Source organism: Chiloscyllium plagiosum, chromosome 16 (genome assembly GCF_004010195.1).
Source record: "Chiloscyllium plagiosum isolate BGI_BamShark_2017 chromosome 16, ASM401019v2, whole genome shotgun sequence".
NCBI lineage: Eukaryota > Metazoa > Chordata > Chondrichthyes > Orectolobiformes > Hemiscylliidae > Chiloscyllium > Chiloscyllium plagiosum.
The window spans coordinates 33,906,737-33,917,974 of record NC_057725.1 but is presented as its reverse complement, the minus strand read 5'-3'; the positions used below and the strand labels follow the sequence as shown (position 1 = coordinate 33,917,974).

At 37.9% G+C, this 11,238-nt stretch overlaps 1 protein-coding gene across 1 annotated transcript in view; it reads left to right on the top strand.

The window, feature by feature from the left end:
- c16h11orf58 (chromosome 16 C11orf58 homolog) overlaps positions 1 to 7,839 on the top strand; it is a 19,446-nt gene extending 11,607 nt beyond the window's left edge. Inside the window, exons 3-5 of the mRNA XM_043705788.1 lie at positions 2,780 to 2,840; positions 3,736 to 3,845; positions 6,254 to 7,839. Of these exons, the coding sequence (XP_043561723.1) occupies positions 2,780 to 2,840; positions 3,736 to 3,845; positions 6,254 to 6,466 (384 nt within the window). The 3' untranslated portion in view covers positions 6,467 to 7,839. The remainder of the gene's footprint in view (positions 1 to 2,779; positions 2,841 to 3,735; positions 3,846 to 6,253) is intronic.
- Positions 7,840 to 11,238: the final 3,399 nt, after the last annotated feature.

Below are 11,238 nucleotides of genomic sequence, written 5' to 3'. Positions count from 1 at the left end.
AAGGGATGAATGCAGATTTCTCCAGCTTTCTCCGGCCTATGACCCTCACCTTAACCTCCTTCCACCTATCACATTCCCAACGCCCTTCCCCCAAGTCCCTCCTCCCTACCTTTTATCTTAGCCTGCTTGGCTCACCCTCCTCATTCCTGAAGAAGGGCTTATGCCCGAAACGTTGATTCTCTTCTCTTCTTTGGTCTTCTGCTGCACAACTTATGAACAGGTACCTTTCAGACAGCTACTTGGCTAGCAATCTATACTTGGTGCTTGGCAGTTCTCCCCCGAACTGTTCAAAACATCCAGTTTCTTACCCCAAAATATTGTGATCATTTCATTGGTCTGCTGTCATCAAAAATCTAAATTCAAATTCCATTGGATTTTGGTATCTGGGCATAATTTAAACTGGCTGAATTGGAATGTGTTTTTGTTCCATGGTAATGCAACACTTGCTACTTGTTTAACCAAGTATTACATTTTTACCTTGTTCAGCACTTTTTGTGGTTTGGGTCTAGCTTCCTCACTTAAAGATATAGTACACACCTACACCTTCATAACAGTATCAGGAATTGGTGCTTCAGTTTATGCTGATTTGTGTCTACATTAAACAATGATAGCAATCTGCACACACCATACATTTTTCAGTGTTTGGAGAAAGCAGATGTCCTTCTTTGGGTGACACAGTGGTTAGCACTCCTGCCTCGCAGCGCCAGAGACCCGGGTTCAATTCCTGCCTCAGGTGACTGACTGTGTGGAGTTTGCACAGTCTCCCCATGTCTGTGTGGGTTTCCTCCAGGTATTCCGGTTTCCTCCCACAGTCTAAAAATGTGCAGGTTAGGTGAATTGGCCGTGCTAAATTCCCGTAGTGTTAGGTGAAGGGGTAAATGTAGGGGAATGGGTCTGGGTGGGTTGCGCTTCGACGGTTCGGCATGGACTTGTTGGGCCGAAGGACCTGTTTCCACATCGTAAGGAATCTAATCTAAACCTCATTGAAAAGGAATATAGAGATCTGGACAGATCCAAACATCATGCACAGGGCTTCTGAGCTAATGTAGAACCATTGAAAGTGCATTGAGATATTTTCTGTTCAGACATGTTATGATAGATCTCTGGAGCGAAATGGGACTTGAAATGAGGTCTTCTGGCTCAAAGGTAGGGACACTATCACTGTACCACAAAAGCTCCTGAATATGCATTTATAATCATAAAGACGACCCTGCCCTTGCTGATGAACATACCAAGTTGTTCCACTTACTCTTAGTCTTCAATGCATCCTAAGTTAGGATCAATTCAAATTGCAAACCGTATGCCATCCCCTTAGAACAATTCTATGTCTGAAAAGGTCATATTTTCATATTATGGAGCCATGGGAAAGAAAACCTCTTGGATAAGGAATATATTTTGAGGCTAGCAGATATGCCTAAATGCCAAAAATGTGAGCCATTTCAACTCTTGAAACAACTTAGCAATTAGTGGAGAGTGATTTTGGGAGTGATATTCAATGTCCACATACTATCCTGCTTAGTTAATGCTTCTTCAGCGTTCCAAACCAAACCAAACTTTGGTGTTTGTTTGACACTGATTCCTTTCAAGCTTTTTTTAATCAGTTATGAACTTCACGGTTTCATTTGCCTTTTCTCTAAAACATTGTATAACGAACAAAATATTTTTGTGAAAATTGCCATTCTGATCAGTTCACTGGGTTTCAAACAAATGCACCTTGAGCTGAGCTCTTCAGGAGATATCAGTTCAAGGAATGACAGTAACTGCTTGGGTCAGAGTACCATGTTAATTTCAGCATAAAATAACTAAGATTGAGATATTGCAGCTTGATAATATTAGAAGTGTGTTGTAAAGAAATTTGGTTCATATTGAACATAAATTATTAATAAATACTGGTGCCATGCTAATATAGAAATACCTTTAAAAGCAGGACATTTACTGTTACTTCTCTATTCTTTAAGTTCTCAGATCTCTAAGTTCTAGTTTAGAGTTACTATCTATCCCAGTCAGTCTGGTGACTTGCTTTCCTTCAGAGCTTGTTCAGTCATTAGAGACTATTTACACACTATCTAACTGGGTGCAATCAAACTTCAGGAGAAATGGAATAATCCAGAAAGGAGTTGGGCATAAGTTAGAAAGAAAGACTTTTATGTATTTGAAAGAATATCTCAAGAACAATATTTTTAAAAATGCTGCTGTTAAAAGGTATTGCATTTGCAAATAGCTTTTAAAATGTAGTGTGTAACAAGTCAACTTAAATTACCTGTTACCTTCAGATGCTATTTGGCAATTATAATTGAGTACAGTATTCAGTAAAATTGCATTATTGTTAGTGCAATTCAGGGATGCAGTGTGCAAAAGTGATCACTGAGTACTATATCTGGAAGTTTTCATTTGTTATGATCTTGTATATTGCTCACCTGTGTACCTACCTTAGTTGTACGCAGTAAACTCTGTTTCATTCCTAATCTCAGGTTAAACCATTGTTCAGGATAACTAATTCTGTGGCACATGTTTATTTTAACTTTGCCAGTCCAAAATATTTACAATTAAATCTTTTTTTTCCCCCAAACTGAAGATAGAGCTATTTGGGTATTCTTTTGTAATGTGGAGATTGTTTCATGATTTTCTGATGCTTAAGGAGAAACAGGTTTCACGCATAAGTGGTACAATAAAATCTGATCCCTGAATTATAGGTGAGTCAGTATATTGCTAGTATTTTCCTGGAGGAATTGTGTCCAAATATTTTTAATGTGAAATGCCATGTCTTCTTTTCCTTTAGAAAGATCAGACTGGACGCCCACATCCAGGAGACCATAAATCAACCTCACTGTTCAGGACAGGTGAGCAATAGAAAGGAATTTTGTTGAATTACTGATTTTTTTATTATTATAAGCTCCACTCAAATGTGCACACACTTACAATTCTTTCAGTAATTTCTGTTTTAATGCTACCTCTTTAGCTTAAATACCTCTTAGAAACAAACATCTACACTATTATAGTACTTTCCATGTAGGAATTAGACAAACTATCTTTCAGTCCCTCAAAGTTTGTTTCAAGTGCTTTGTCTGTTTATAAAAAGCCTTATTCACAATTCAAAGAACCATACAAAAGCAGTTATTACTTAGGGAATCTTTTAAATCTACTTCTAAAATCGATGTTTCGCAATTGACCAGTTTGTTTTTGCTGCTGCTGATATTTTAATTGGTACATTTAAGAATAACTAATTAAATTATTGCAAAAAAATTGGGGCATTAATTTCACTGCTCAGTTTTAGTCCAATAGTGACCAGAAGTTACAAAATTTTATTTTTGTCATGCATATTAACATGTTAGAAACTGAGCTGTTTAGTTGGGAGTGGTGGACATATGGCTTTCATTTTGAAGCTAGAAGACCTGGATAACTTAGCATTGTGATTGGTAATGGTCATATTAGATACAGAGTTGTTAAAGAATTAGACCAAGTATAATTTGAAGGTATTTACTTATTACTGAAAAGAATTTACATTAAGCATGTGTAATTAGTTTTTATGTTGTTCAGTCCCAGTGATCATTTCTTTAAGGTAGGAACTTCTTACCCTGGACGTGGGAGAAGGAATGAGGTTTTGTTTTAGAGGGAGCCAACAGACTGCAGTTTTTTCTTGACTTTCTTGTACTTCTCTGATAAAAGTAGTTTTTCTAAATCGGTTCAAGGAATGGCTGAAATTGCATTTTGGAGTGACGGCATTTTTTTTTTTAGGTGATGAAGATAAGAAAATAAATGAGGAACTGGAACATCAGTTTCATCAGAGCTTGGACAGTCAGCTATCAGGAAGGAACAGACGGCACTGTGGATTAGGCTTCAGTGAGGTAAAGGAGAAGCTGTACCCAGAAAAAAATTAACCTGTTTTCAAAACTTAATTTGTCTTTTCTCTAGCCAGCCCTGCACTGCTACTGGTGGTGATAACAATGAAGAAAGGAAGTAAAAATATGGAACTTTTTTCCCTCTTTCCCCAAGGGCTGTGTTTGCTTGGCAATTGTAGCTGTGAGGTCAATTGACTGTTAGTAGCCTACTAGTGATCACGTAACCACTGTGTTGCTGGAAAAGCGCAGCAGGTCAGGCAGCATCCAAGGAGCAAGAGAATCGATGTTTCAGGCATGAGTCCTCATGCCCGAAATGTCGATTCTCCTGCTCCTTGGATGCTGCCTGACCTGCGCTTTTCCAGCAACACATTTTCAGCTCTGATCTCCAGCATCTGCAGTCCTCACTTTCTCCTATCATGTAACCACTGCTGTCTTTCACTAATGTCCTTCAGGGAAAGAAAACTGCCATTCTCACCCTGGTCTGGCTTACATGTGACTCCAGATCAACAGTGGTTGACGATTAAATGGCCTCTGGCCACTGCATGCTGCCTAGCCACTGACAACCACATCCATGTGTGAATACTTTTAACTGAAAATCTCTTTTTTTTTTTGGTAAGTTGAAATGAAATGGAATTTTGTTGTGGAGCAGCTTTAAATGATGAAGGAGCTATCTCAAAAGCCTGAATGGCTGACACTTGCTCATTTATCAATTGATTGTGAATGAATGTAGTTCACTAACTTTCCATTTCTTTCATCATCACCCCCACAGAGAAATAGTTAGCCCCAAGTTGCTGGTCTCCAAGTGATATTTATGGGCACGGACTTGAGATATAGTCTGGTGGGTTAGACTCTAGTGCACTGGCCTATTGATCCAGTGGAGGGACCATAACGTTTAAAGGGTGAGGAATACAGGCCATTCTGCCATAACATGCGTTTCATCAATGGAAATGTGATTGACTAATTGGGAATACTGTTTCTGAAGTGCAAACTTTTAAAACATGTTGGCTGTAATGCAATTACATTGCCAATGCCAAGCATTGTTTCTAAAGGGTAGTTTTTCTAACATGGGGTTGCACAAGAATGCAACCAATATGTGATAGAAGAACTGACTATATGAAACAATGTGCAAAAGGTTCAGGAAGGCAGTTACTCCTCCCAAAGTAATTTTCTTTCACATGCTTTCAGCAGTACCTAGGTTGCACTAATTTCAGCTGCATGTAATATGCAGGTTGAGCAAACAAATCGGTTCTGAAAATTACATTAACAGCAGCTGCATTTACTTGGTTTGCTGAGGTTCTTGGCTGTTTCTGTAAGAAACATTGGTTACTTAAATAGATTTTTACTTGAAAATCTCAGAAACCAGGAAATTGGTGGTGGTTGGAATTTTTTAAGATGTCAGTTTTGTTACTACTCCATTTGTGCTAATAAAATATGGAGGTAGTAAAATAATTTGCAAACAGCAAAGATATCTCTCTGATTTAATGGATAGAATGTGCTCACTGATAAAAATTAAATGTACAGGATCAGGTGTGAAGCTTGAGCTTTTGTCTTCATTGTTAACTAATCTTGGCTCTAATAACATTAGAGATGATCTTGGGTTACATAACCTGATGTTCTTAGGCTCCCAAGTCCTCAAATAGATCCTTTTTTTTTACACCTCTATGTCAATACATCGGTGTAGGAATGGTGTTGATGGTGGAGACATAAAGCTACTCTATTCTAATTTGATTCACCAAGTATGTTTGAGTTTCCCTCTACTGTGGCACTTTGGTATTCCAGACTATTTGTTTGTCAAGAAATGCAACGGTCAGGCTTTGGAAAAAATTATGTAAATAACTTTTTTTTTGCATTATTGGCCAGGACAGCATTTGTTTTTCATCCCACTGAAGCACTGGTGTTCGTGACCTGTTTTCGTTTTATGTTTAGGTTTCCTTCTCTTTTTCTCGGAGGGTGGTAAATGATTTCCAAGTCAGTGTTTGTTGACAGAGTTCCAGTTGAAATGCCATGCTTCTAGAAATTCTTGTGTCTCTCGGTTTGGCTTGTCCTAGGATGGATGTGTTGTCCCAGTCAAAGTGGTGTCCTCCTTCATCTAGTGAGAGTGGGTCATGTCTTTTTGTGACTAGGGGATGTTCATGTATCCTGGTAGCTAGTTTTCTGTCTGTTTGTCCAATGTATTGTTTGTTACACTTCTTGCAAGGTATTTTGTAAATGACATATGAACAGGCAGAGAATAGAGGTATACCCATGTACAGGGAAATGAGGTTACTTTAGAATGGGGTTAAGGTGGGCAGAGACAGGGTGGGCAAAGGGCCTGTTCCTGTGCTAAACAGTTTTGTTCATCAGTTAAAATTTCAAACATTTAATTCTCTCAAATAATAGCAAAGTATAATCTGAAATTTCCCTTTGTTTTGCAGCCAGAAGCACATGAACCAGATGTGCAGCAAATTAGTGCTACAGATTCAGCAATCAACAGCTTGAATGATTCTGAAAACAAAGGTCACTCAAAAGATTCTTCAAACAGCATGAAATCTAGCGGTGAGGAGCATCAGTCAGAAAATACAGATGCAAGAAAGCAGGACATGAAAAGCAGTTATAAAATGATGTTTGTAAAGTCATCTACAAACTAATTCAATCCCTTAACATAATCTCCTGTTTATTATTCTGGATTGTACAATTAAAATGCATTTTTACTGACCCTCGATCGCGTTGGGTTTAATTTCCAATTCATGATACATGATGTAATCTCTTACCTATATAATTTTGTTCCAGTGTTCTATTTCGTAAGTTCAGGTTTTTTTAGTGACCCTCATTTTTTTCACTTTGTTTTTATCGTTACCTGTTTTCCAAAGTTTTCTGCTCATTTTGAGTTCCAAGTATATAACGTTTAAATGGAGACGAGATACTTCTTATGACTAATTTATAAATGCATATCATTTGTGCAGTTTTTTAGTGAGTAATGTCCAAGACATAGAAGTTAATCCAATTTAAACAGTGAGGACTAAATGAAACTCAAATAATTTTTATCTGTTGATATATTGTATATAAATTAAACTTGGGGATGGGGGTATCAGTTACAGGTTTTGCTATTGTCACATTTGCTCTAAAGGAAGGAGTTTTTGGCATATATAAATATTGGATCATTGTCAGGTGGTTGCAGTTTGAGTGAGAAATTCCTATACAAAACAGTTTTATAGAATCAAATACCTCTATATATCAGAAGTTTTTTTTTTCTCTTTACTGTTATAACTGTTCAAACTGTTTAATCTTGACTAGTGGAAAAACTGTTTTCTATGATTCTGGAATTGAAACACTGTAACAGGCTTCTATTTGTGGCACCAGATATAATCCTCCAAAATAGCTGTTGTTGGAGCCAGGAACGTGTGGTGTAAAAGCTGGTAGCATGCAGCCAGTGTTACAAAACAGTGGGCAGCTTTTACATTCATAGGATTGCTTTGACCTTCTATTCGATTGGGTTGATAAATGATTCACATTTCATTGCAATATTTCTGATCACTTCGTAGCTATTTGTTGAAGTAACTAGCGCATTGGGCAATACAATTTGTTACTCTGTATTTCCCTGACTGTAAAGTAGTAGTGATTGTGAAACTCAGCATTTTCTGTCATTAGAGGTTGGTACAGATGAAAGAACAGAGTGCACACATGAAGTTAAATGTAGAATATGCTGTCATGATTGTGCATTTCCCTAAACTGCTATTTGTTGAAAGTCTACAAACTAATTAGACCTTTTGTTTTAGTTTCATAGTCTTGCTGCAAAGTCCTTCAGCAACTGCACTTTGTTGAATGAGATTGCATAGGTTTAAATAGTGTACTAAGTTCATAACTACTGCTGAATGGCCTTACTGGTCCTGAGAGTAATTTTGAATGTCAAATTTCTTCCACAAAGGTCAGAAATGCCGCAGTTTTAATATTTTCTTCTTAATTGCATGTGCATGTCCTGATCATGTGCTTTATTATCTTGTATTAAAAAAATAAAACTACAGTGCAGGGATTCAGTGGTTTTTACTTCCTGGTTTGTTATCCAAGAGAATATTTCAATGTAATAAGTACCTTACCATTTTCACAATAGTATCTCTGCTACTGTCTTGATCTCAGTGTCAGATTGTGTGGACACCACCTTTTCCATTTCACTTTTTTGGGGTGGGGGGGGGGGGGGGAGGAGTTTGGGGAAAAAGGAAGATAAAATGATCTAGAAGATCCCAATTTGTTTTCTTGTTCCCTATCACATGAGTAGTGTACACAAACTAATTTGTGAAATTCTGTTCAACTAAAAAGTTGCACTGCTGTGCGAAAATCAACTTAGTCAAAAATTGCAAGTAATATCTACTGTTTAGAAATCTTCCTGCTTTGATTTATTGGTTACCTCTAAACTTGCTTTACAAATTGTTAGAAAATTCACCATGGATGTTAAGTTTTTTTAAAAAAATGCCTATTGCACTGCTTCAAGTTGCTCAACTTAAAGATTTTCAGGACTCAATTTCAAGAAAAACTAATGTTTTCCTTCCCAAGAAACCTAGAATCTGTGCAGGAATAACCTAGCCAAAGTACTTGGGTCATGTCAAAAGCTAGTGAAACAAAACAGGTTTGAAGGGCTGAATGACCTATTCCTATTTGCTAGTTTTCTGTCAACTGCATTACCTTAGTAAAACTCGACAGTTTATCTTAATGAAATCTATGTTGGTTCTTGATTAATATACACTTAAGGTGACAGCTCTTTTCTGTATTATTCTTTCTGCAGGTTTTCCCACCACTTATGTTAAACTGGCTAGCCTGTAATTATTGGATTTACACTTACACCTACATCCTTGTCTTGTCCTCCAGCAACCTTCACCCCCTCATCTTAGAAGGATAGGATTATATAATTCAACAACTTCCACTCTTAGTACCCTCACTGTCCTTGAAGTCAAATCAAACAGTTTCCTTCTGCATCACATGGCCCCTGATGATTTATCAAATTGGAGTTCAACCAACATTTGCACATCACCTCTTCAATTTTTATTCATTAAATTAACTATCCTGTCTTTCAAATGACTGGCAGCAACTTCTTCCTTGGTCAGTGTGTAAAGTTCACCTTTAGTTCCACATTTAAATTTCCCTGTTTAGTTCACACTCTTACTATTTATGTGTCCAGACAAAAGTTCTGAATTCTCTTTTATATTAGCATCCAGTGTCTTTTTACTTCAGATTTCCAATTTCCCCTCTGAACATTGTTTACTCAGTCATGTTCTCACATGTATTCTCAACCTGATCTCAGTCATATACACTCTGTTTCAACTCCGTTTCTATCGAGGGAGTGCTGACTTTCGACCTTTCACCTTAATGAAAATATACCTCCATCTCTTTAAGGCAACTCAGTGTGAGATAACATTTTTTTTTTCCCAACAATCTTTGTATTCAGTTTACCCAAGGACAGATTTGTTCTTAACAGTGAAATTGGCCTTCCTCTTATTAAGTACTTTTGCTATGATTGCTCCTGGTCCTTTCCATAGCAACACAACATTTGGTTTAGCTGTGATTAATATTCTTCACAAGTTACCCAATGACACTATCAGCTTGAACTTCAGGGTTCAGACAAGATTTACCAGATGTCGCCAGGACTGGAGGCTGAGAGTTATAAGGATAGGCCAGCACTTTTTTTTTTACTGGAGCATAAGAGTTTGAGGGATAATTAAATAAAGGTTTATAAAGTCACGAGGGGCATAGACTAAGTGAATAGCAAAGGTCTTTTCCCTAGGTTGGGTGAGTTCAAAATTAGAGGGCATAATTTTAAGGTCAGAATAGAAAGATTTAAAAAGGACTAAAGGTACAACTTGGTGGACACAAAGGGTTTTGTCAATACTGACATGGCTGGTCCATTCCAGTTTCTGACTGATGCCAACTCTCAAGCTGTTCATAATTTAGAACTTTGGCAACAGTAATATTGGATGTTAAGGGGGCTAGTTGATTCTTTCTTGGCAGTTCTGTAATGTGAACATTACTGTCCAGGTCTATCTGCACCTGGCCATGAACTACTTCAGTATTTGAAGAATCACAATTAGAACTGACTGTTGTTCAATTATCAAACATACTTCTGATCTCATAATAGGAAGATCATTAATGAAGCAACTGAAGGTAGTTGGGCCTGGGCCACTGATCATTTCAGCCGTAGGACATGGCAATGTCCATCAAACACAACCCTCTCACTTAGTACCAGGTGTGAGTCAAACTAGTTGAGCGTTTTCCCCTGATTACCATTGACTTTGGCTTTGCTAGTGCTCCTTCATCACATACTTGGTTAAATGCTGCATCAATGTCCAGGGCAGTCACTCTTGCCTCACATCTAACATTCAGCTGTTTTGTCCTCGTTTGGACCAAGACTGTAATTAATTCAGAAGCTGAGTGGTCCTGGCCAAAGACTCAAATGTCAGTGAAGAAGTATTTTTGTTTGAAAGTGCAGCTCGATCGTTGATGACCATTGCTTTACTGTTGGTCAAGAGTAGTAATAGTCTGGGTTGTGTTTGACCTGTGGGCAGTACGTACCTAGGCAATTTTTTGCATTGTTAGGTAGATGGCAGTATTGTAGCTACATCGGAATAGCTTGACTGGGGTCTGGCTCATTCTGGAGCTCAAATATTCAGTATTACCGCTGATAAATTGTTAGGTCATATTAGACTTTGCAGTATCCAATGTCTTCAGGCATATCTTGATACAATGAGGAATGAAATGAATTAGTTGAAGACTGACACCAATGCTACCACTAATCTTAGGAGGAGGATGAGAGGGTCCTCTGGTGGTGCAGTGATAGTGTCCTAATCTTGGCCAGGATGCCCAGTTCCAAGCCCGACTTGTCCTACAGGTGTGTAATAACATCTCTGAGTGGGTTGATTAGAAAAATAGGTTAACTACAAAAATAAACTGAGATGGATCATTCATGCAGACATTTTGTCTGAAGGTTACTGCAAATATTTCCACTTTTTTTGCATCGATGTGCTAGTTTCCCCATCTTTTGAGGATCAGGATGTTATTTTAGTTGTTTAATTGTTCACCACTATTCATGACTGGGATGGCAAGAGTGCAGGACTTAGATCTGATATGTTGGTTGTGGGATCACTTAGCCCCATCTATTTCATGCTGCTTCCACTGTTGTTTTGCACACAAATAATGCCATGTCACTTCATCAGATTGACACCTCATTTTGTTTTGCTTGCTGCTACTCCTAGCATGTCGTCCTACACTCTTCATTGAACTGGGGTTGATCTGACTTAATGGTAGTGGTAGGTTTGGGGATTTGCTGGGCTATGAGATTACATACTGTGGTCTGATACAATTCTGTTGTTACTGATGGCACACTGCCCAATCAGTGCATAATCTTTGGTTGCTGGATCTGGTTTAAGTCAGTGTT